General features: G+C 38.9%; 1 protein-coding gene and 1 non-coding gene across 2 annotated transcripts in view; both read right to left on the bottom strand.

Moving 5' to 3' along the window:
* The window catches only part of LOC122747862 (protocadherin Fat 3-like), a 773,714-nt gene that overhangs the window by 587,919 nt on the left and 160,456 nt on the right, over window positions 1-25,339 (bottom strand). The window contains 1 exon segment of the mRNA XM_043993670.1: window positions 34-3,342. Coding sequence (XP_043849605.1) covers window positions 34-3,325 — 3,292 coding nt within the window. The 5' untranslated portion in view covers window positions 3,326-3,342.
* On the bottom strand, window positions 13,457-13,563 carry LOC122752046. The gene has a single exon (XR_006355851.1). It is a non-coding gene; the product is annotated as a U6 spliceosomal RNA (small nuclear RNA).

The raw sequence follows: 25,339 nt of genomic DNA, 5'->3' as shown, positions 1-25,339 counted from the left end.
AGCAATCACTCTCGCCTTTATGTTTAAACTTACCACTTTCGTCATCTATGTTAAACCTCCCGAGACCGCTGCCATCTCTGATAGAATACTGGATCTCCCCATCTCTTCCAGAATCCTCATCTCTTGCGGTCACCTGTAATACACTTGTTCCAATACGGGAGTTTTCCTTTACAGATCCAACAACAGCAAAGTCTGGGAAATAGGGAGTATGAAGGTTTTCATTGACATCTACCACTTCTACCTCCACAAAGGAAATAGATGACAGAGATACAGGGCGCCCTTTGTCTTTTGCACGGACAGTGAGGTTGTAGAACTGCTGCTTCTCATAATCAAGCTCCTTGCTCAAACGAATGGCACCACTGGCTTTATCGATTTCAAATCTCCCATTATAGTCATTCACCAATGAGTAACGCACTTGACCTCCCAAGCCAAGGTCTGGATCATGGGTTTCCAACCATGCAATGACTGTGCCAACTGGAAGATCTTCAAGGACCTTCACACTGTAGCTAGTTGGTATAAAAGTAGGGGAGCAATCGTTGACATCATCCAAGAAAACCTTAAGAGTAACCACAGAAAATTGCTGCTGGCCACTCTCAGATTTGTCCCTGGCCTCTATTTTTAAAGAATAGTTTGCTTTGGATTCCCGGTCTAGCTGATCAGCTACATAAACTATCCCAGTTGAACTGTTGATGGAAAATTGCTGTGCATCTGTTAATACTGAGTAAGTCACTTCACCATTAGGTCCCAAGTCTTTATCCCGGGCTTCCACTTGAATAATCTCAGTACCAATACTCGAACTTTCTAAAATATTAACAGAATAACTCTCCTGCAGGAAAATGGGCCTGTTGTCATTGGCATCCTCCACATTAATGGTCAGTAACCTCCATGAGGATTTCTGGGGTTTCCCTAAGTCATAAATTGTAATGTTAAGAAGGTAGAGGTCTGTTTGTTCTCGGTCCATTGGCATCAGAACTTTAAGCTGACCTGTTTCCATGTCAATGTTGAAGCAACTGTCTGTATTACCATCAGAAATTGTGAAAACCACCTTCCCATTGAAGCCAGAGTCTGCGTCAAAGGCTTTTATTTTCAATATGTTAGCACCAACTGGCAGGTCCTCCTTGACAGCGATGTCAGAAGGAAAGGATTTATCAAAATGGGGTCCCTGCCTATTAACAGAATAAAAGTCAAGAAACCCATCTTCTGAATTCAGCTTCCCATTGGCTTTTGCTTTGATGAGGAGCTTCTCTGCTAGCTTTTGTGCCACTCGAGTTTCTCTACAGCTGAAGCTTTTAGAAGATACCTTTCCCTGTAAGACAGAAATGTTAACAAACATGGCATCTGCAAAATTCTCCCCATCAGTGGCTGTGATCCTGAGACCGAAGTTACCATTCTTTACACCAGAGTTAATCAAGGACTTTTTAAGTTGTAAGACACCTGAGTCAGGATTTAAATAAAAAAACCCAAGTTCATTTCCAGAGATGATTTTGTATTTTACTAGTTCCAGTTCATCAATATCTATTGCTGACACAGCAGTAATGTGTCCACCAACAGGGAAGTCATAAGAAATGACTCCCTGGCAGGCCACTTTTTCAAACAAGGGACTGTTGTCATTGACATTTCCTATGCGAATGGTCACATTGACCTCACTTTCATGTCGATAAGGTGAACCCCAATCAGAGGCCCTCACAATGAACCTGTAATTTTCTGGAGAAGATTCAAAATCCAGTTCCTCAGTTGTACGAATGATACCTGTAAACTGGTTAATGGAAAATGGTAATGCACTGAGGCTGGCAATACTATATGTGATATACCCATTCTCTCCCTTATCCCTATCAGAAGCAGAAACTGCCAACACGCTGGTACCCACAGGCACACTCTCATTAACAAAAGCTTCATAAGATGGCTGCTGGAATTCAGGAGTATGATCATTGGCATCTTCTAAGCTGATGGTGACTTGTGCTTTCAAATCACCTTCTTTGTTTGATACCCCTAGCTCATAAACTTCTTTCTTGATGACATCCAGGGGCTGCGATGTGACTATCAGACCAGACCTTGGATTAATCTTAAAATACTCTGCATCCTCACCAGGAGATATTCTATATTCCACCCCTGGTGGCTCCGGGCTCAGTTTAACAATGGCAACCACAACTCCAGGAGGTGAAAATTCACTAATGGTGACATTGTAGGTTTCCTTCTCGAATCTGATTGGGATATTATCTCTCTGGGGATTGGCAATATGGACGACTTTTACTGCTGAAAACTTCTGAGGAGAACCCTTGTCCTTTGCTTGAAGAGTGAGATTGTAGCCATAGGGAAAGCCCCCCCAGTCAATGGGCTTCTTCTCCTTAATTTTGTACTCATTAATCCATTTCCCTTCCTTTACCAGGAGAAACTGTTCCAGAGGATCTCCAGCCACAATAGAAATTGATTCAATCTCTCCATTTGCACCCTCATCTAGGTCATCAACATTAACTACTGCATATGTGGGCTCCTTGTCCAATGGGAAGGGGACGTGTGTGACCACACTGATAGTTGGCGCATGTTCATTGATCCGTTCAATATGAACATAAAGCTTTGCTGTGCTGCTGACACCATTATTACCATAAAGTTTCATCCCCCGGTCCACTGCCAAAACTTCAAGGTCATACCTGTTCTTCTCATCATAATTTAACCTCCCACTAAGAGAGATTACACCACTTGTAGGGTGAACAGAAAAGAGGTCAACTTTGCTTTTAAAGTAATAGTAGAATTCACCATTAGAACCAATGTCAGCATCGGTTGCTGTTACCTGGGCGATGCTAGTCCTTAAAGGTGTGCTTTCTGCTATTGTAACAGAGTACGTTGTTGGTGAAAACAAAGGTCTCAAATCATTCATATCCAAAACCTGTATATTCACTTTGGTCCATGCTTCTAGATCCTCTCCTCTGACAGAACCTTTTACAATCAATAAATAATTGTCCTGTATTTCTCTATTCAGTATGGCAGAATTGCCACCTTTAGTTCTTATTCTTAGGAAACAGAAGTCTGCAATGATGACTTCCTCTGCTTTGAAGAAGCCTTCTTCATCCCCAGACACTATTCTGTATTTGATGTCCCAAGAAAGATCTGACAAGATGATACCCATTCTGCTCTGGCTGTTGACATAGGTCCTTGCTGCTGAGTTCTCATACACTGTAGCATTATAAATGGAATGTGTAAAGTGGAAGCCCAGAGGTCCTGTCCCTGGGAGACCCTGGGAAACACTGGCCAAAAGCTTGAGAAGCAGGAGTACAAGGCAGGAGGGAGGAGGTCCTGTGCCCGTACAGCAGCCCATAGTTATATCCATCACATCATTCTTTCATCCTAGGGGGGGGAAAAGACAGAGAAAAATAAATGAATCTAAAGTGAAATCAGTTAAGAGGAGAACAGTGTGTGTGTGTGTGTGTGTGTGTGTGTGTGTGTGCGTGTGTGTGCGTGTGTGTGTGTGTGTGTGTGTGCTGAGAAGTGATATATTTTATTAAAAGTCCTATACAGTAAAACATGAGTTCATATTAAATATTTGTAAATATAACAAGATTCTAAGTAAATAAAAATATACTAGGTACATAAAGAGATGCTATATTACCACCATTTTATCATTCCTTTTTTGGGTGATGGTGTTTATTTTTAAATAACAATGTTCATAAGTAATTTAAGGCCAAAAAAAGCTCAGCAAAATAATCTATCTGTCCATCCATCTATCTATCCATCCATCCATTAATCTATTTACGCCTGGAACCAAAAGACCAAAAGCATCTAAGTCCAAAGGGCCTGCAAACATTTCATTCAATAAAACCCATTAGCAAATGGAACTCTTAAGAGGATGGGGGGGGGGTGAATGGAATATTAGTGATTTAGATATGCACTTAAGGAACTACAAAGAAACTTCCAGCTATCTTATCAGTTACCACAGAAGATCCACAATCTTCAGAGTATTATATCCCTGCCAAATGGACTTAACAAAAAAAGAATTGGAGTTGAAACATGTAAAAGGGTATATCAGTCAGTCAACAAGCACTGCACCAAGCACTGGGGATACAAAAAGGGCAAAAGATAGACCCTGCCCACAAAGAGCTAACTATCTAATGGAGGAAACAACATGCAAACAACTATACACAAACAAGCTATATACAGGTGAAATTAGAGGTAATCAGAAAGAGAGAAGGTACTAAAAGCAAGCAGGATAATGAATCAGATTCTTGGAGAAGGTAGAATTGTATCTGGGATCTGAAGGAAGCTAGAAGGCAGAGATGATGATGAGGATGAGGATAAGGAGGAGGAGGAGGAGAGAGAGAGACAGAGAGACAGAGACAGGGACACAGAGACAGAGACAGAGAGAGAGACAGAGACAGATACCTAGTGGGACAACCAGTGAAAATTCCTGGCGAATTTTCTAAGAATGTCTAAAAGCAAACAAGCCAAAATCACTGGATCAAAGACAAAGCAATAAGTCATCAGAGCACAACAAAACTTTCACATGGACCATGTGGTCAGCTCAGTGTTCATGAATGTGACTCCTGAGGTAGCCCATCTTCTAACAGATTTACCTAGTGCCTTTTCCCGTACTTAGTTCATCTGGTATTAGAAATATGGCTCTGGTGCTCGTGGACTACAATTTCCAATAACCTTCTCTAAGAATCTGACTTGAAGCTCTTTCTCCTCCTGATTACAGAAGGGTGTAATGGAAAAAAGGGACTAGGTCTATGTTCAAAAGACATGGGTTTGAATACTGCTCAACTCCTTATTGACTCATGAGCAGCTTGTTGACACAGTGGATATAACAGTGGGCTTGGATTCAAAAAGACTCATCTTCATGAGTTCAAATCTGGCCTCATACACTTACTAGCTGTGTGACCCTGGGAAAGTCACTTCACCCTGTTTGCCTCATTTACCTCATCTATAAAATAATCTGGGGAAGGAAATGGCAAACCACTCCAATATCCTTGCCAAGAAAACCCTAAATGGAGTTATGAACAGATGGATTTGACTGAATGACAACATTATTGACTATGTGACCCTGGAGCAAGTAATTTTTTCTTTTCTCTTCTCCTATCCAACCTTAGCACTGAATCCTCACTTACAAAATGAAGAGATTGATTTGCATTATTTCTATATATCTTGGTCTAATTTCTTTGATCCTATGAGAATGGACTTGTTTCCTTATTGACTATACTCAGCTATCCCCTCTAATAAGATGCTATTTAGCTCCGTCCCTGTCTACCATGACCCCAAATATGAGAATCTGACACAAATCCAGTAAGCTGAATCTGTAAGACTTATTCCTACCCTAGGCCTGATTAAGATAAAAATTTTTAGAATACTCTGGCCTCTTTTACATGCATTCCTAAAATTATTTTTTCTATTTTTAATCAGGACAATACAACTTTCTACAAAAGTAATTGAAGACAATTTATATTCCAGCATCCCAGATTTTTAGGCCCCAGTGGTTAGGCATTTTCTTTCTTTCTTTGTAAATTTTGTTTTGTTTTGTTTTTGCAGTGTGATGAGGGTTAAGTGACTTGCCCAGGTCTCACAACTAGTAAGTGTCAAGTATCTGAGCCTGGATTTGAACTCAGTTCCTCCTGAATCCAAGGCCAGTGCTTTATCCACTCTGCCACCTAGGTGCCCTTGGTTAGGCATTTTCCTAGAAAAAATTGATCTTACACTCTCTTTTCTTTAACTCCTTCATTTGTTAGAATTTAATCCATAGCTCCAGACTCCAATACTTTAATCTTTGATCCTATTTGTTCAGTCATTTTTAAGTTGTACCCAACTCTTCGTGACCCCTTTTGGTTTTTTTCCTTGTCAAAGATTCTGGAGTGTTTTATCATTTTCATCTCCAGCTCATTTTACAGATGCAGAACTGAAGGCAACAGGGTTAAGTGACTAGGTCAGGGTCACACAGCTAAGAAGTGTCTGAGGCCAGATTTGAACTCACCAAGATGCGTCTTCCTGACTCCAGGCACAACACTATCCACTGCATCACCTAGCTACCCTCTTTAATCCCATAGCAAGTTATTGCTCTCTCTCTCTTTGTGAGTCTTTCCCCTATCTTCCTACAAATCATTCATCCAGTGTCCTGAAGACTTTCCTCTAGTTTTTTTTTTTAAATATGTTGAGTACCAGTGAAGGCCATGAGTTGTCCATAAGCAATTCTGTAAATCTTTCACTAGCTTATCCCACTCCCTTCTGACCTCTTTTTCAGAACTCTTATCAAGTTTCAAACTCATTTCAATTGTTCCAAGCTTGAAAATGTACAGAGGCAGTTTCCAATTGCATATACAATGCCTTGCTCAGAAGTCTCAAAATGGATTTCAGCAAAGCAAAATCCTGACTTTGCTTGTCCCATATCTTCACAGTACATGCTCACCTGTCAGGGCATGTAAAGATAGAAAGAGGTGTAGTATATGTCCTGAATCATCAACATTGTAAGAGTAGATTAACAAAATGTGCAGTAGAGAAAAAGGATCAGATTCTTGAAACTCATGAGAGCCTCACTTAATTCAATTTAATTTCCTATACAAGTGTTGGAATACAGCCCATCTGTCCCTATACAATGCTTAAGTTCTCAGTTTATGAGGTGAATGTGTGGTGAGCTGGAGCAAAAAAGTAAGATTCAGGAAATAAATGCACAACAGCAGCTCATATCTCTACTCTGTAAATTGGGGGTGGGTTTGGGGGTGATGTTAGGGGAGGACTGCCTATTTAGGCAAAGAAAACCTGTTTTGCATGTGTGTAGTGCTACAGGGTCCTTTCATAATCATTATCTCATTGAATTTTTGCAATCATCCTGCAAGGCAAACAAGAAATTTGCTATTCATATTTCACAGGTGAGGATGCTGAGAGGCTAATAAACTTATTGGTGGTGACATGTCACTATCAAATAAATGACAGAACCAAGTCTTGAACTCTTTTTTCCAACTCTATTGATCTTTCTGCCCACCATGCTGTTCCTAGATTATCCTACCTGATCCTCACAATAGTGCTGCTGGGCTAGGCAAATGTCACAAGACCAAAATATCTATAGAGTTGGAAGAAACATCAGAGGCCACGTAAGTGAAGCCATTCTCATTTTATAGATGAGGAAACTGAGGCTTGGAAGATTAAATATTTGCTCAAAATCACAGAGATATAAGTAATATCACCAGGATTCAAACTCATCCAGTGCATCACATAGGATCCTTAATTTAATATATAACAGTTTCTTGGTGATGGGCAACTTCTGCTTTACTTCTACAGCAACTCTCAATATTACCAGGCTTTTTACTAATTATTATTAATGTTATTATTATTATTATTATTTGTTTTTACTCCCATGAGTGGTTGAGGCTTAAGCAATAGTCACATTTAAAAAAGAGGGAATTTTAAGTATGGGTGGGCTATCTTGAATCCAGGAAATGAAGGGGATATTGCCTACAAACGCCAAGAGCTGCTACCATTTAAAGGATATCATTTGGCTATTGTCCAAACATTCCCAAATCTCTCCATAGCAATGAGAACATTAAAGGGACAGTGTGTTAGGATGTGCCTATTCTGGGAAACAGGCTCAGCTGGAGCATATGAAAGACAGAAACCTCTTAAGGATCACAGAGAGTAAACCATCTAAGAGGGCTCACTCATGTTTAATTATTTCTCAATGTCATTTCTTTCATCTCCACAACTGAAAAGTACCTCCTAAGCAGCAGTCAGTATTCTCATGCTCATTAAAGATAGAGACAAAATGGAGGAGTGGACCTTTTTAAGAGATCTGCCAGTGGTCATATGACATCAAGCACATATCTCCATAGTCAAAGCAAAGAAAAATAGAGGCAACTCCCTTAGTCCAAATACCACATCTGCTTTTGCTGCATTTATTTGCCTGCTCCCCCTGTTCTTGATCATCATACATATGCTGTGGAGGCCTTGTGAGTTCATATATGGCTGACCAGTTTCCTGATTTTTTCCCAAGGTGTCTAGACTCCATTGTCCTCACAAAGGAAACTCTTATCAATGCTGATGTATGGCTATGAGAAAACGTCAACAAGACTTCACATCTCATAATACTGGATGCTCGGTTTCCGCTTCCCAATTACAACTCTCTCTTGGCTTTATGAAATACATGTGTTCTTTTTTTTTTTAAGGCTATGTTCAAGCTGAGCTGTTCTCTCAAAGAATTACATCATCATTTCAGCGAGCATTTATCTTTGTTTCTGATTGATCTTTAGTGGGAAGTATTTTCTAACACTTGGATATTATTACACTCTTTGGTGTCCCCTCTCCCGATCAAGTACTTAATGGCTTGTGAGTAAATACTTAAATGCACTGGGGGAGTTGTTATTATAATAAATCCTCCTGTGAGTTTTTTTTAAGCAAAGAGTATTCTCATAATATGGGAACATAACTTCCCTGTATGGATTATGCCCTAAGTAAACCGATTGGCTCCGCCCCCTGTCCGCATCACAGACTCCCTCCATACCTTTGCTCATGCCCAGGATGCCCTCCCTACTCCCTTTTAGCTTGATGCATCCCTATCACAGGATTTAAGATGTGGAGGTGGAAGGTCCTTTAGAGATCATCTACTCCAGGGGTGTCAAACACTAGCCAATATGGCCAGAGCCAGATTAAAATGTAATTGCAATGCAATATTTAACAAGATGAGTAAAAATGCAATAAAATAAGGTAATGTTACATTTTAAAACTAAGTCAATAGGTGTCCTATAGTATATGTTAGTGACCCCATTTCTATTGGAGTTTTATACCATTGATCTCTTCCAACTCCCTTATTTTGCAAATGAGGAAACAGAATGCCAGAGATGAGTGAATTCCTAAGGAAATTGTAATGATTGGAATGAAGCCACCTGCTGGAGACTTACTGTAGAAGAGTTCTGCCCATGAAGCGAAGGTCTTTGAGGGCAAGACCAGGAGTCTTTTCTTTGGCGTCAGGAAGTGACGCGGGCTAGTGGGAGGAGGAAGGAAGAGACTCGCGCTCGGTCTGGCTCTTTCCGCTGGACTCTGGCGGAGAAGGGAGCTAGAAATGTGCTCTCCCTTTAATAGATAGGAATCTAGGCCTTTCTCTCTCTCTTTACCAAATTCTTATTCTCCTTAATAAATGCTTAAAAGTCTAACTCTTGTTAAAGCTTATAATTTATTGGTGACCACTCATTAGATATTTTAGACAGACAGACTAGCTAGAATTTTAGCCCTTAACAAAATACAGGTAGCAAGTATCAGAGGCAGAATTTAAATCCAGATTCTCTAATTCCAAATCCACCACTCTTTCCATTATAACATGCTACCTTCTCACACTTTAAATGGCCAAAACATGTCACTTTCTTCATGAAGGCTTCCCTTCCCTCTACCTCATACTTAACATATCATTTTCTTTACTGCTAATGTCTTTCTCTTCTTTTGTATGTTATTGTTGCCCTGATGTTCATTTCTCTTGTACTAAATCCGGATTCAATGCATGTCTCATGGACTTGTGATTTTTTTGGTTAACATTAAACAAATATGTTGATGTCTTATCCCCATTAGACCATCTCCTCCATGAAAGGAATGATCCAATCTTATCCAGACTTCATCTCTAAAACCTAATAAAGACATTCAATAATTTTTTGATGAATTAATGAATTAATCAACCTCCAGTTTCTGATTGGTTAAGTTGAGGGATTTTTGTACATAAGGTTTTCACAGGCTACACATACTCAAACTATTAGACTTTTCTGAGGCTGATCTGCTTAAATACAAAATGGAAATTTCTCTAGGAACATGCACAGCTCAAATGGATTAATGGTGATGTGATACTCAAAAGAGCTTTTTCTGATGGGCAAAACAGGTCTATATGTTTCAAATGTGGAAGAAACAAAGCCATCTCACAAGATCTTTGTGCTTCTATTCTCTTGAAAAAATTTCTCCCTGGCACAAAGTAATTAAAAGACTTTGCTGTTTTCTTATTGATCCAAAGAGATAAATGAATGGTAGAAGTTAAGATTTTCATGAAATTCAGCAACATAAATGCTAGAATATGGATCAATTTTCTTGGGTTATTTTCTCATTTTTTCAAAAACAATTCTTAGGATATGTATTTATTTTTTAAAATATATGTTTCACTTTTTCCACATGGTATAAAAATATTTTCAAGGCCAACTATGACAGTGATGATATTTGAGATACCCTAAGCTATTGATTTATTCCACTCATGCTAGGTTATTATAAAGAAAAGCACTCAGTCCCCTACCTCCTATCCTATTTTCTATAACTTAGTAACCTAATCAATAATATTTGGTAAAAAAAAATCTCCAAAGTGATCATCAAGTCATAAATCTTTCAGACATTTATTTTTAGATGCAATTCTGAGTGGGCCTTTACTTTCTGTCTTTCTCTCATTCTCTGCCCAATTCAGTATAAGCCACAAAGAAGATTGTTTTCATGAGAATGAGCACCAAAGAGATCCATTAAAATACCCTGCAGTTGGCCAGTTAGGTTCTCAAGGGGCTTTTGCTTTATCTCCATAGGCCTCTAATAAAGTCTGATCAGCATCCATTAAATTGGCATTGGTAAAGTGGCATCTTAAAAAAGAGGTTTTTGAATGGCTTTTTGGATGGGTCCTATGCCGTGGCAGAGGAATCTTCTCTTTACTTCCTATCCATCTTTGCCCATCATATATTCACTTACAAGAGCTCCCTGATGCACCAATCACCAGTGCTTTGGAAATGCAGTGAGATCGATTATAGAAACAAAGAACAAAGCAAACTGTGGCAAATAAGGAGACCTCACTTTACATGTATTTCTTGTCAGTGACTGTTATGTTTAGGAGAAAAGATGAGAGAGACTGCTGTTGCAATTCTAAAAGCCTGATCAATAATGGCTGGGAAATGTGGCGAATGACTTGCTAAGTCAGTTTTAGAGGTCTCATTTGTACCTGAACTATAAAAGCGTACAATATTATTTAAAAAAAAAAAACCATGAGACATTTCTAAGTTCCCCCTGATATTTAAGATTTTAAAGCATGGCTATTGCAAAGGTATTACAAATGATGTCTTCAAACTGAAAAAAAGTCCTAAAGAGAATTTTAACAGAAATAATTAAGAATAGAAAGTTAGCAGGCATAGGGGACAAAAGGTTTGAATGATGAGTGCAGTGCTGATTCATTTAGGGAAGAGGATTTTGAGGTCAACTGTATTCAATTCAAAAACATTTATTAATTATCTATCATTTCCAAGCATTGTACTAGGTACCATTGCTACAAAGGTGAATACTCAACAGTCTCTACCCTCAAGGGTCTTACATTCTACTTGGGTAAATTAATCACACATATAAAGATGAAAAAATACAAAATACATGCAATTTCAGGAGTAAGTGGGATCCAAACAGCAACATGAAAAATCCTAGTCTTTCTCTCTACACAGTCTTTCTAAATAGCTATTCACAAATCAGAGCTTTGGCTCTGGCACAGCTGGGATCAGGAAAGAGCTCCTAGCTGATATCTACAATATTTGTTTAAGAAAAGCTATAGCTGGGGGCAGCTAGGTGGCACAGTGGATAAAGCACCGGCCCTGGATTCAGGAGGACCTAATTTCAAATTCGGCCACAGACACTTGACACTTAACTAGCTGTGTGACCCTGGGCAAGTCACTTACCCCTCACTGCCCCACCAAAAAGAAAAGAAAAGAAAAGAAAAGCTATAGCTTTGGCTTCTCAATTCCTGTGCTCAACCCCTAGGTAACATTTTCCACTCTGGGGAAACCTTAGTCATATAAGGGCATCTGATCTACCAACAGACTGTTACTTTAAAAGGAGGAGTTCTAGACCAGCCCAATATTTCTAAATGTTATCTTCTAAAGAAGATTATTTTCATATTTCACCATCTTAATGGGAGTATTTTTATGTTTTCAAGCAGCCTGAGAAATCTACCATCTGTACAGTAATAATTATTAGCTAATGTTTATATAGTGCTTTAAGATTTACAAAGTGCTTATACAAATACTATTTTAAATAGTATCCTCACAAAAGCCCTGGAAAGTAAGTGCTATTATTTATCTTTATATCACAAAAAAAGGACTGAGGCAAACACATGCCAAGTGACTTGCCCAATATCATACAACTACAAAGTTTCTGAGGCCAATTTAAACTAATGTCTTCCTGATTCCAGGTCCAGTGAACTAGAATCTATTCTCACCCCTAGAGCATTACAGTGGGCATGGAAATAAAGTTCTGTTCTCTTTCTCCTTATAATGGGTATATTTAGGATTTGACAAAATTTATACAAGTTGTCTTATTTTCTTTTCTTTTTTTGTAGGGCAATGAGGGTTAAGTGACTTGACCAAGGTCACACAACTAGTAAGTGTCAAGTGTCTGAGGCTGGATTTGAACTCAGGTCTTCTTGAATCCAGGGCCACTTGTTTTATCTACTGCACCACCTAGCTGCCCCCCAAGTTGTCTTATTTTCAATCAAAGTATTGATTATACTGTAATTGGGTAGCTACACAGCAGAATGGACAGAGCTCCCTGCCAGGAGTCAGAAGATTCATTTTCCTGAATTCAAATCTGGCTTGAAACACTTGCTAGCTGTGTGACCCTGGGCAAATCATTTCACCCTGTTTACCTCAGTTCCCTCATCTGTAAAATCTGGAGAAGGAAATGGCAAACCACTCCAGTATCTTTGCCAAGAAAACCCCATATGAGGTCATGAAGGATCAGACATGACTGAAACAACTGAACAACAACTATGGTATAATATATATAAACAGTAGGCCTTAGAATCAGGAAGACATGGATCAGTGCACCACTTCTGACACATATTGTCAATATGACCCTCAGAATGTCACTCTCAGTGAGCCAGGAAACTTTCTAAGACACTAAATTCCTAAGCCAGACCAATTGTAAATTAGTAGAGAAAGTTTCCTCACCTGTACCAATGAAATGACACATCTAGCCACTCCCTATTTCCCCTATCCCTTCATCCCCAACTCCCTACCACCACAATCCACAATCCAGCATAATAAGAAGAAATGTAGAGTGATCACAAGGAATTCATGTCATTCCATTCCCAGCTCAATTGGTCAAGAGCACTGGATAACATACTAGTTGTTCACTAATCTTTACCTATAATGTCTGCATCCAATTCCTTCTTTTCTGCACATCGAGTGAGACTGAATAATTTTTTTGAGGTCCCATGGCCATTTAGTGTCAAAGACTCTAGAATTCAGATCTCTATTTGGATTACAAGATGATGGGAATGTTATACAATGCAATGGACACTATTACACAGTAGTTTGGATGAGATCATCTCTAATGTCTCTCTCTTTTTTTTTTTTTTTTTTGGCGGGGCAATGGGGGTTAAGTGACTTGCCCAGGGTCACCCAGCTAGTAAGTGTGAAGTGTCTGAGGCCGGATTTGAACTCAGGTACTCCTGAATCCAGGGCCGGTGTCTTATCCACTGCGCCACCTAGCTGTCCCAAAAAATATGGAACGCTTCACGAATTTGTGTGTCATCCTTGCGCAGGGGCCCTGCTAATCTTCTCTGTATCGTTCCAATTTTAGTATATGTGCTGCCGAAGCGAGCACCTCTAATGTCTCTTTCAACCCTGTACTACCATTAAAGTGGGAATCATGATTCTACTAATATAAAATGGAACTAATATTTTGATACAACAATTCTGTAAGGTAAATGCCATTATTAATTATCTCCCCTTTTTAAAGATGTGGAAACTAAGGCTGAAAAAGATTAAGCAGTTTCCTCAGGTTCAAATAGTTATTAAGTGCCTGAAGAAGGATGTGAATTCAGGTCTTTCTCATCTGGAGTCCTGCACTCTACTACATTACCTAAACTAGCTTCTAAAAAGGTAACAGAAGAGAAGGTATTCCAACGAGGAATCAACTGGCCTCCAGAAAGAAACAGGACTATTTGGAAGCTCTGCACATTCAAAACATGGATTTCCCATTTAACTGAGTTGGTAAATTATCCTAGGAAGCATTGATTTGATACCTGTCCATTAATCACACCTCCTCCTTCATTCAAAGAATGGGATAAAGAGTTTAGAAGTGTTTCCTTTTTATTTGTTTGCTTGGTTTTGGTTTTGATTTTGTTTTGGGGTTGCTTTTTGTGATTTTTAACTCAGATAAACAAGGACATTGCCAGAGTATAGTTCTATGAACTATTAACTATTAAGACTAATCGTAGAGAACTAGTGGAATTTTAAAATGGTGGCTTGGAATTGTCATTTGGAAAAAGCAGTATGGATTTTAAATAATCATTCAATATATTTTCCCTCTAATTTTACTTTAGTTAGAGACCAAAAGAATCAGCCAAGTCTAGGTTTTACTCTTCCCCTTCAAAAAAGTTTTCCTATTATTTGGCCTCTAAAGTCCAACCAGAGCTCAGTGGAAATGTGCAACATTTGATTTACAAGGTTGAGACTTGAATATCCTTAGGTTTCCATCATTCTTTGAAGGGAAACAAATTCCAAACCAAAGAGCTCTAGTGAATATATCAACCAAAAAACAGACTTTTCCCAACACCAACTTTGTACAAAAAAACAATACAACCAATTCCAGTTGTTCTTAGCCACTGCAAATCTTTCTCCTGTGTAACAGCAACAATGTAGGAGAAAAGCCAGTCAGCCTGAAGCAAGTGTAATTCAAACTGGTACTGAGCAAATGGAAGATGCAACCACAGAGGGGCAGCATTATGAATACCTTCCTTTATCTTCTCCCCAGGTGCTGGGAATATTTCCATACAACCAGTCAATGTCAAGTATCAGTTTGCCAGCAAATGCTTCAAATTCAGTCACAGATTATATGCAGGTCTTTTGAAATCCCCTCTTTCTTAGGGGGAAAAGAAACACATCTTGGGAGAAAAGGGCAGGGAGGAGTTAATTTACTGCCACATGTAACAGCTTGAGAAGGAATTCCAAGGAATACCTGGTTGCAAAGACTTTTTTTATACTTGTCACTACTGGGTCACTGACAGAAATAAAAGGTTGCATACATTATATACAGGGTTTTCATGCATCCATTTCTCAAGAGACTTACTTTTCCAGTGATGTCCTACTCTCCAGCACTAATAAAGATTTTCACAACAAAAGGGAAAAGGGGGCTTCCTGTGATGTCTACATATCTGTGTTATTCTGATATACAGAAAACAACCTTGACCTGAAGGGAAAAGAAAGAAAAGCCAACAAAGCTTCCAACAGGAGGAGTTAAATTAAGTGAGCTGAAGGTCCTTTCAAGCTTTTTAATTTCACCCTATCACATGAGATCAGAAATAACACAGCTGGGAGAGAATGACCAGAGGCAATATAGTGCAAGGGAAAGCCCTCTGGTATCTGGAGTTGGAGGATATAGGATTCATCCTACCCTTGAACATTTGGGGCAGTTTGGTGGTGCCATGGATAGAGAACCGGGTCAGGAGTCAGGAAGAACTGAGTTTAAATCTGACCCCAGTCAAGTCATTTAAATTTGCTTGTCTCAGTTTCCTCATCTGTAAGATGGGGATAATAATAGCACCTATCTCCCAGACTGTGAGGATCAAATGAGATAATAATTATAAAATGGTTAACACAGTGCCTAGCACATAGTAGGTGTTAGATAAATAGTATTATCTTTAATTACGTGTAATAGACAAGTCACTTAACCCTACCCCAAACTAAACTCTGTGCCTTGGTTTGTTCATTTATAAATTGAAGGGGATAGATTACAGGTTCTCTGAGAGCTTTTCCATTCTAGATATGTGATGAGATTTTACCAATGGGAAAGTAAAGTCAAGCATCAATGAGTATGTATTAAGAACCAACTGTGTGTTAAGCAATGTGCTAGACTGAAAACATGAGACAAAAGAATCACACAATCCCTACCCCCAAGGGACTTACATTCTAAAAGGGGAGGAAAAGAAACAAATACATACATACAGTAAAAATATAAATACAAATGTATACAGAGTAGTTTAAATACTTGTGTCTAATGGTAGTAATCTCTAGAGTGGGGGGGAGAAGAAATTTGCATGATAACTATTATATATTGAAAAGGAATGGCAAGTTGTACATAGCAGATTTACAGTTTCATGTGCAATTAACTTTTTATTATTCTATGTTATGGAAATGCTCATTTGATTTCAAAAATAAATAAATAAAAGGAAAAAAAGGAGAGAGGTAGGAACCAAAGACAAAGAATCATGGTCATAAGGTCAGGAGGTGAAGTCTTCACTCAGTGAGGTTTTTAGGCAAGAGTGTACTGGTAAATCTTTAACAACTGGCTGGAGGATGATTTCAGAAAGGCTTAGAAAGATTTGTATTATCCGATGTGCAGTGAAGAGAACAGAACCAAGAGAATATTTTGCACAGAGACAGCAATATTGTTTGATGAAGAACTGTGAGAGTTAACTATTCTCAACAATACAATGATCTAAGACAATCCCAAAGGCCTAATGATGAAACATTCTATCCACCTCCAAAGAAAGAACTTATATTGATTGAACACAGACTGAAGCATGCTATTTTTTTCTATCTTTCATTTTTTTCTTTTATTTGTTTTCTTGTACAAAATGATTGCTATGGTAATGTTTTACATAATAGTACATGTATAACCTATATCTGATTGCTTACCCCCTCAGGGAGGAAGTAGGGCAGGGAGGGAAGGAGGGATAAAAATTGGAATTCAAAAGTATAAATAAAAATGTTTATTACTTTTTTTTTGCAGGGAAATGAGGGTTAAGTGACTTGCTCAGGGTCACACAGCTAGTAAGCATCAAGTGTCTGAGGTTGGATTTGAACACAGGTCCTCCTGAATCCAGGGCTGGTGCTTTATCCACTGCACCACCTAGCTGCCCCCAAAATGTTTATTACTTAAAAAAAACCAACTGGCTGGGCGTGGGGGTAGGGGAAGGATAAGTATAAGGTATGCACTATACGTTTTAAAATTTAATCTGCATTATTAACATTTTCTCCATCACTTCCTTAAATCAAGACAATCAATAGAAGAATAAATCATGTGCTGATTGTAATCTTTGTCAGTTTCCTAGGTATAAATTCTCACACTGAAAATTTAACATTCTACTCTCTGGCTGCTGTTGATTATGGATGACAAGAATACCAGATTCTAAAATACAAAGAAAAACCTCAGTGGAAACCATGTAGAAGAGAGGATGACAAAGCCGTAAGGTAGAAACTACAAAGCTTTCCTCCCCTTAGCACAGACACCCTGTACTCCAAGCTGGCTAGGCTACTCACTACCCCTTTCCTTTTGGCCACTGTTCATGAACCAGCCAAGGCCATTTGATTAACCCAGTACAGCTGTCCTGGAAAATGGGGAAGATAGGTATTTAAAAAAAGGAAGAGATTGCAGGGTCCTTTGAACCCCACGATTCAGTACAAGGAACTGATATGAATAGGAATCATGTCTTTTGGGTCCTATGGAAAAGAAGAGAAATGAGATGGACTCAGCATGAGTTACCATAAGAAGAAAGCAGAGACTGACTTCAGGAATGCAAGCAGGAAGTATCTTCATAGAACCCTGGGCTTGTGTGTTATTGTTATACCAAAAGGTTTAGAAAGAATGTTTGGGCTGTATAACTCATTCATCTGATACACCAGAATGGTAGAGGTGGTCCCCTGGATAAGGTGACAAGCACCATCCTCAGAAGAATGGCTGAACTGCAGCAAAAAAAAGAAGCCTGCTATGGAACTGAGCCAGGTAGGAGGCACAACTATAGTGAATGAAGGGTTTAGCACAAGAGGAGAAATGGCAGCAGTGATGGGAGCTGAGTTACAGCAGATACAGATTAGAGAAATACAAAATCCATGATATTTGATAAGAATTATCAGAACATAAACAAAGGGACTACAGAGGGGAGTACCATTGTAAAGGAGAAAACCCTGATTCCTGCTCTTGCTGAAGTATTCCTTCTGGCAGCAGCAGAAGCCACAGAGAGAGATTGTACAATTCTCTGAGAGATGAGATGCTCCTTTAGCTTGGGAAGAGCCCCCTCTTTGTTGACCAATATGTAAATATAATTATTTTTGCCTCATGTGGCTGAATGCATTTTGTAGCTTGTAAGGGATGCTGGTTGTTACCCACTGGGGGAGTGCCAGCTAATGACCTTTACTTGTGGTGGGGGCAACATGTCCAAGAGCTGAATGGTTCCCAAACTGTGCCAGGGCCCTTTATATGAAGAAGTCACTGGATCTGGGGTTGCGGTAGATTAGGATATGGAAGATCAAAACATTGAGGAGAAATGGGTAGAAAGTAAAATTGTCAGAAAGGCCAGGAAAAAATGTTATTAAATAGTGAGCCATAAAAGCTTCCAAAATTGAAGAGGGCTTGGATGTGGGGCAATAAGGAATATTCCTCAAAGTGATAACCACACCAAAAGTCTCAGAATTCCTATGCCTCTTTCACTCAATCAAATCCAAACCAACTAACAATTCAATAATGATACTAGTTAGTTCCCTTCAGGCAGGCTTTGTAGATAACTGTATAAACATGAAGGAAATACAAAGTTGGGTCCCCTTCCCCCAACCTATTAAGATTCTTTATTTATTACTGACTGATGTGTTTATGCGGATGTTGTCTGGGTTAGTTAGAGTATGATGCTAATGAGGCCAAGGTCACAGGTTCAATCCTCACATGGTCCAGTTAGCATCACACAGAGGAAAACTCAGTTCCTGGCTATAGTCTGCAAACTCAGCCTTCTTAAAAGTGTTTGCATGAATCACAAGGGGGGTCCAGCTAGGAGGATGTGGGTAGCAAAGCATAAATTTATCATCACTACTGGAAATAAGCAAATGTCCTTCTGGTGGTAGGTCAGAAGTGTCATCTTGGTCCATGCAGAGCAGAATATTTACTGTTGATTGAAGGATGCAGTGCTACAGTGAGTGGAACGCTCTAATAAGATGCATTATAATGGATGTGAAGTTATAAAAAGAAAGCAGTAATGTATAGATAAGAAAGGGAAAGAAGTATCCTGGAAGCAAACACTTATTCAGATATGTAAACAAGGACTGTTTTGACTTAAAAAAGCAAAGATTAAAGATGACAAGGACAAAGCAACTCCTGTGAGTGGGTAAAAGTTGAGGAAACTGTAGTGGGGGTGGGGGGGGAAGGAAAAGATGATTTAAGAAGACTCCAGAAATGAGGCCAATGGAGGAGTAGGACAATTTCACTCAGAAGTCTATAGCCAATAGTATGAAGGGATAAATTCAATAGAGAGATCTATAAGTCATTTGAGAGGTTCTTTAAGGTAAAATAAAATTCTAGGAGATACAGAGAAAACAACTTAATCCTAAAAGGCTTCAGGCTTATGCCAACAGGCACTCAGCCCAAAGGAGCCAAGGACATTTTCTAAATGGGGCCCCAGTGGACAGTTATCCCTCCTTATGGCAGGGCCAGGAATGGTTCCAACATAGTGAGAGTTTCATCCCCCAGTGCAGATTACTCTGAGTTCCTCTGGCACTGGTATAACTCTAAACTCTTGGGCACCAACAGAATCTTCTCCAAATTCGTTTTCCATCATAGAAAAAGGAGAAATGCAACTCTCGCTTCCCCACAGATTCCCAACTGGCCCATTATCTCTAGTAAGAATTCTGATGTTCATTCCCTTCCAACATCCACCACACCTCAATGACTAAATGCCTCAGTCATTCCTGAAGCCCATTGTTCTCCTCTCTTCAGCCATTCTCCCTTGGATCTCTCTCTTTACAGAAACAAACACTTACAGACAAAAATCAAAAGTGGAATACCAATCTTTGCAGGTCAGCATGGGGCCTCTCTCTCCAGAGACCTTATCTACCTTGCTCTCCATAACTCCTAAGACCAAAGCCACACTGGCATTTCAATAGTGTAGCCCTGTCACGCCACTGGAAAAGTCAGGAAAAGTCACCGTGTCAGGAAAAAAGTCACCCTGTCAGGAAAAGTCACTGTGCTCTTTGCAACATGGCACTAAGAACAAAAGATGATTCTATACAAGGTTAGGAAACCAGGCAAAGCTCCCTCGAATTCCCCACTATGACTGAAACAGCTTGCTCTGACACTTTCCTTCAATATCAGCAGCTGTTGGAAAGTAGATAAAACCTTGTTCGTCCACGTACTACACCCGAGTGGACTCATTCTGTGTATTTAAATACACAGCTTCCTCTTAGTCTACCCCAGGAGAATGTCTGATCAGAAACCCAGGATATACTTTCCCCACTAATTATGTATTACAAACAAATAGTTTACACAACAGTATGTAAACTGTCGAAGGGAGTAGCTACAGTTTTCAGCATGCACAGCAGATGTGTGGAAACAGCTGTATGTAGAAGATGACTAGAATTTAGATGAAAATGATTTCTAAGTACCACCACAGTGAGAGGCTGGTTGTTCAACTTTAAAAGGCTATACCAAATGATACCAAACAAAGGTGGGGAGGACTCTCTTTGCACTTTGTCCAGATTCTTGCACTGTCTCAAAATGTTCCTGCCTTACTCCTGCTCATTGAATGTGGAAACAGCCACCATTCCAGCTTCTTTCTCACTGGTGCAGTCCTACAGATTTAATGCAAATAGATGCAATTCATTCATTGGTTATTATTTAAAGACAACAGGTCCTTTTTAAAGTCTACTGAGTATATAGAGAGTAGGCTTGGAGTCAGGAAAGCGTGGGTCCAGGTGTTGTCTCTGACATACATACTAGGTGTGTGACCAAGAGCTATAAATCACATGTGTATGGAAGGAGTGGCATGCATAGGAATCACTTAGGATGATAGGCAGCTAGGTAGCGTGGTGGATAGAGCATTGGCCCTGAAATTGGAAGGACCTGAGTTCAAATCTGGCTTTAGACACTTGACTCTTACTAGCTGTATGACCCTGGTCAAGTCACTTAACCCCAATTGCCTTAAGCATCCAGGCCATCTCCAGTCAACCTGATATATATCTTGCCCCTGGACCCAGGTAGCTTCAGAGGAGAGACTGAAGTTGGTAACCTTTAACAGCCTTCCCTCACTTAAATCCAATTCACTGTAAGTCACGACATCATCCTGATATCATGGTCCTCTTCGAGAATGAAGGACAAACAACAACAAGGATGATGAGACATAGATGAGAAGCCATCTGCATGAGCCAGAATACTGGCAAGAATGATTGCCATGGGTCCTCTAGTCAAAGTATATGCAATTGTGAAATGCTAACAGCTGCAATCAAAGCTCTTCATGGTAAAATTCAAGACCAGTAAATATTTTAAGCACTTAATGTTATAGAAAGGACTATGATGGATACAGAAGGAAATGCATGTACAAAATAGTCCTCCCACTTAAAGTGTTTACTACCATTATAGACTCCTAGGACCCTGTATTTAGATTTTGAAGGGAACTTTAAGACCTTAAAGTCCAAGCCTCTTGTTTTATAGATGAGTAAATTGAGACTCAGGGAGGGCAAGTAATTTTCCCCAATCTAATTGTGTAAGTGGAGTCAACTAACTAGGTGAGGCAATGGATAGAGCACAGCACTTGGAATCAGGACGACTTATCTTCATGAGTTCAAATCCAGTTTCAGACACTTACTTGCTGTGTGACCATGGGCAAGTCACTTAACCCTGTTTGCCTCAGTTTTCTCATCTGTAAAATGAACTGGAGAAGGAAATGGCAAACCACTCAAGTTTCTTTTCCAAGAAAACCCCAAATAGAGTCATGAAGAATCAGACACAATTAAAATCACTCAACAACAAATGTTTAAGTTTTGAATCCAAGCTGCCTCACAAGTCTTTCTCAAACAAAGTTTATTAATATGTTAAAACTACCATTCCTTTCACATTTTGCTGTCCTGAAAAAAGAAAATATTAAGAAAAAAGTGGCTAAGTTAATATGAGTGAACGTTTCACTACAAGTTTGAACCACCTAACATCTTCATCACATAGGACAGATCACCAAATAACATACCATTTGGTGGTTTCTTTGTTTGTTTTAACTAGACCTGTGATTTCAGGATAAAGCCTTGTTGAAGAATTTCCATGTTGAAAAACTCTCCCAAAGCTGATCAGCAAAAGCCTTGGGGCCCTGAGAAATTACTGATTTACTTGACCAGGATAACACAGTAGGGTATATGACCCAGGAAGAACTTGAACCCAGGTCTTCCTTAATTTCAAGGCCAACTCTCAATTAACATGCAGATTTGAAGGTAGATGCTCTAGAAGGAAATTTAGAAATCGCCTAGGCTAATCCCTTGATTTTTTAGAGGAGGAAACCGAGGCCCAAAGAAAGACAGCACTAGCTGGTAACAGATGGAGAACGAGAATCCTAGTTTTCTGGTTCTAATGTCAAGAAATGCAGAAGAGCTGTGGCTGAAAGAAAGGACCATCATATCATTTCCCAGAAACTGCTGTCATCCGCCTAAGCTCTCTATGAACCTCAATTTCCTATGATCAATGCCCTCAAAATGCTTTAATGCTTCCTATATAAATTTAACTGCAAGTACAAGGAGCATTCTTTTTCATTATCGCAGTACAAGTGCTATTGGTTTTTAGAGTATACTCAGAAAGCACTAATTAAACATTAATTAGTAACTTAAAGATTGGTCCCATTAATTTGATGAATGCTAACTTTGTTGCCCCACTAAGGCACACACCCCAATTTCAGGCAAGGTCAATGTGAGGTTCATCTACTGAGATTTAAAAATGAAGGAAACAAGGTGCTAAAGAGGATTTCTATAAGTTTAGCAAAAAACAATCCACTTTTACATTATATATAAAGATCATGGTCCTTTGTTTTTATGTACTGAAATTACCCTTGCCTAATTCAGTTATGCCCCATCACATCAACTTTTTCCTCAAATCTCCATCTTCATGGAGCTTATCCGCCCATATAGGAAAAGGCACCAAATGCAGCATCAGAGAACTTGAGTTCTAATTCTGGCTCTAACCTTGGTTAAGTCAAGTTCATTTCTCTTGACACTATCTCCTCATACATTAATAAAGGGAGTCAGATCAAATGATCATCAAGGTCACTTGCACCTTAATACTGATGGTCCCTTTGTTGGGAAAGCTCTATGAGACATTTTGGAATACCCCTGCTGTTCCTTTCCTCACCTATCTTTTTTCTCCTTTTTTAAGCAAGGCCTTTTTCTTCTTCTTTGAGAAGCCTTTACTTCTGTTGGGTTTTTTCAGTGTGTACACTGTCTCCACGAAAACATCACTTTCATTTACCTCAGACTAACCTAAGACCTTCTCAGTCTTTCTAATAGCTGACAGAGCAATGCTTTTAGTAGATTTATATGAAATTTAGTTCTGATGACTAATGCATAGCACCTAAGACCTTCCATAGAGGCAGACTCTGTTAAAGAAAAAAAATCATTACAGCCTTCATAATTGCAAACAATTACCTCATATAAATCAAAGGAAGCAAACAATAACACTAATGTATCATACTCTATCTTATGGATGGATGGCAAAATCCCTAGGCCAAGAGAGTGAGCTATCATCAACCACTTAACCCAAAAGGAAAGTCAAAGGAATGAAACCAGCAATTGAAAGACAACTGGAAGATTTTGCCTATAGATGTGTGCATATATGTGTATATGTAAATGTGTATGGAGGTGGCAAAAGGTTTTCTTTCCTTTCTCACAAACAAAACAAGGGCTCATATTTTCCTAGACAACAAGTCCTATAACTCTTAACCCTTTTTGTGTCAAAGACCCCTCTCGTGGTCTGGTGAAACCAATGGATCCCTTCTCAGAATAATATTTTAGAACACATAAAATAAAATACATAGAAACCAATGAAAATGAAATAGTTATTTTTTTTTAAAAGTCCATAGACACTTGTCTAAAGACCCTGGCCCAAAGTACAACATGAAGATGGAGGTTTGAGGAAAAAGTTGATGTGATGGGGCATAACTGAATTAGGCAAGGGTAATTTCAGTACATAAAAACAAAGGACCAAAAAAAAAAAACCCAACAAAAAAAGGACAAAGCAAAAAAAACCAAAAAACAAAAAACAAATTAGAACTTAGTGTTGCCACTATTATCGTGAAAAATGTTTCTCTCTTCATGTATATATATGGAGGACCTCTGATGCCCTGAGCCCCAGGTAGAAAAAAATGGACACAAGTCTGTCATCGATGAGAATACAGGGCCCTCTGCTCCCATGACATGTCTTCATTTAACTGTACTTTAATTGTGATCAGAGACCCACTGGGATAGTTTTCCACTAACAGAGGGAAAAAATAGAAGTTCAGGATGGGATTTGAAGATCATGGGCTGGGGATGTTTTAAAGTCCTTCTATAATTAGGTGCCATTATTACATCTGAAGCCCCAGGAAAAATATAAACCAATTCTATTATTCATGCCCAGGAAACATGCTCCAAAAGCAGATGATAAACTACAACTATTTCATACTTTTTGGTCTACTATAAAAGATCTGAATATCTTTATGAAAAGTTGCCAGAAGAAAGAAAATGAGAGGTCAGATTTTCAACCGTATGGGGTGTATCTTAGATAAAGCTTTTCTTCTAAAATTTCAATTTAAAATCTTCACACCACTTCAAATAAATTAAATGGAAAGCATTTTAGTTTTTTTCCCCCTAAAACTACCATATTCATTGGAGAAATTCCCCCTTTTCCTGAGATATTTCACTCTAAAATGAAAAGAAGGACTTCCTCCCATAAACCTTTTCAACTTGCATGGACTATGAAGACTTTTACCCCCAGAACAGTGACAAACCCAGAGATATCCAGGAATCAGCAGTCAATTTCGCTGGGTTCTAAAGAGATCATCTGATCTAATTTTTCCTTATTTTTCTATGATAATCCTTTCCAATGTTTGAAGAAAGTGAGATTTCACCATGCTAATCTTCTCTGCTCCATGATAAACAATCCCAGTACTAGTGCCCCCTTCTATTTAAAAATGTAAAAAACCAAAAAACCAAAAACCAAACAAATAAACAAAAAAACACCACTAACAACAACAGATTCTCAGTTGTGGAGAAGGAAGTAAAAAAACAGGAAAACGACCAGATTAGGGCCTTTGACCATGGTTTGCCAACACATACTCAAGATTTTCAATATCCTTTCTTTAATGCGGCATCCAGAATGGGGCACGATATTGTAGATGTGATCTGACTAACACAGGACATACAGGTAGCAGGGAAACCATCTCCCTCATATGAGAAAGTAAATAAATAAGCATTTGTATGCCTATTATTTTCTAGGCATTATGCAAATCACTTTACAAAAATGATCTTATTTAATCCTCATAACAACTCTGGGAAGTATGTGCTATTATTGTATTTCTTTGTTTTGTTTATTTATTTATTTATTTATTTGCTATTATTGTCTCAGTTTTGCAGATGAGGAAACTGAGGCAGATAGAAAGATAGAAATT

The sequence above is a fragment of the Dromiciops gliroides genome, chromosome 3 (genome assembly GCF_019393635.1).
Source record: "Dromiciops gliroides isolate mDroGli1 chromosome 3, mDroGli1.pri, whole genome shotgun sequence".
Classification (NCBI taxonomy): domain Eukaryota; kingdom Metazoa; phylum Chordata; class Mammalia; order Microbiotheria; family Microbiotheriidae; genus Dromiciops; species Dromiciops gliroides.
The sequence above is the reverse complement of the archived record's forward strand: the minus strand, read 5'-3'. Positions and strand labels throughout refer to the sequence as shown.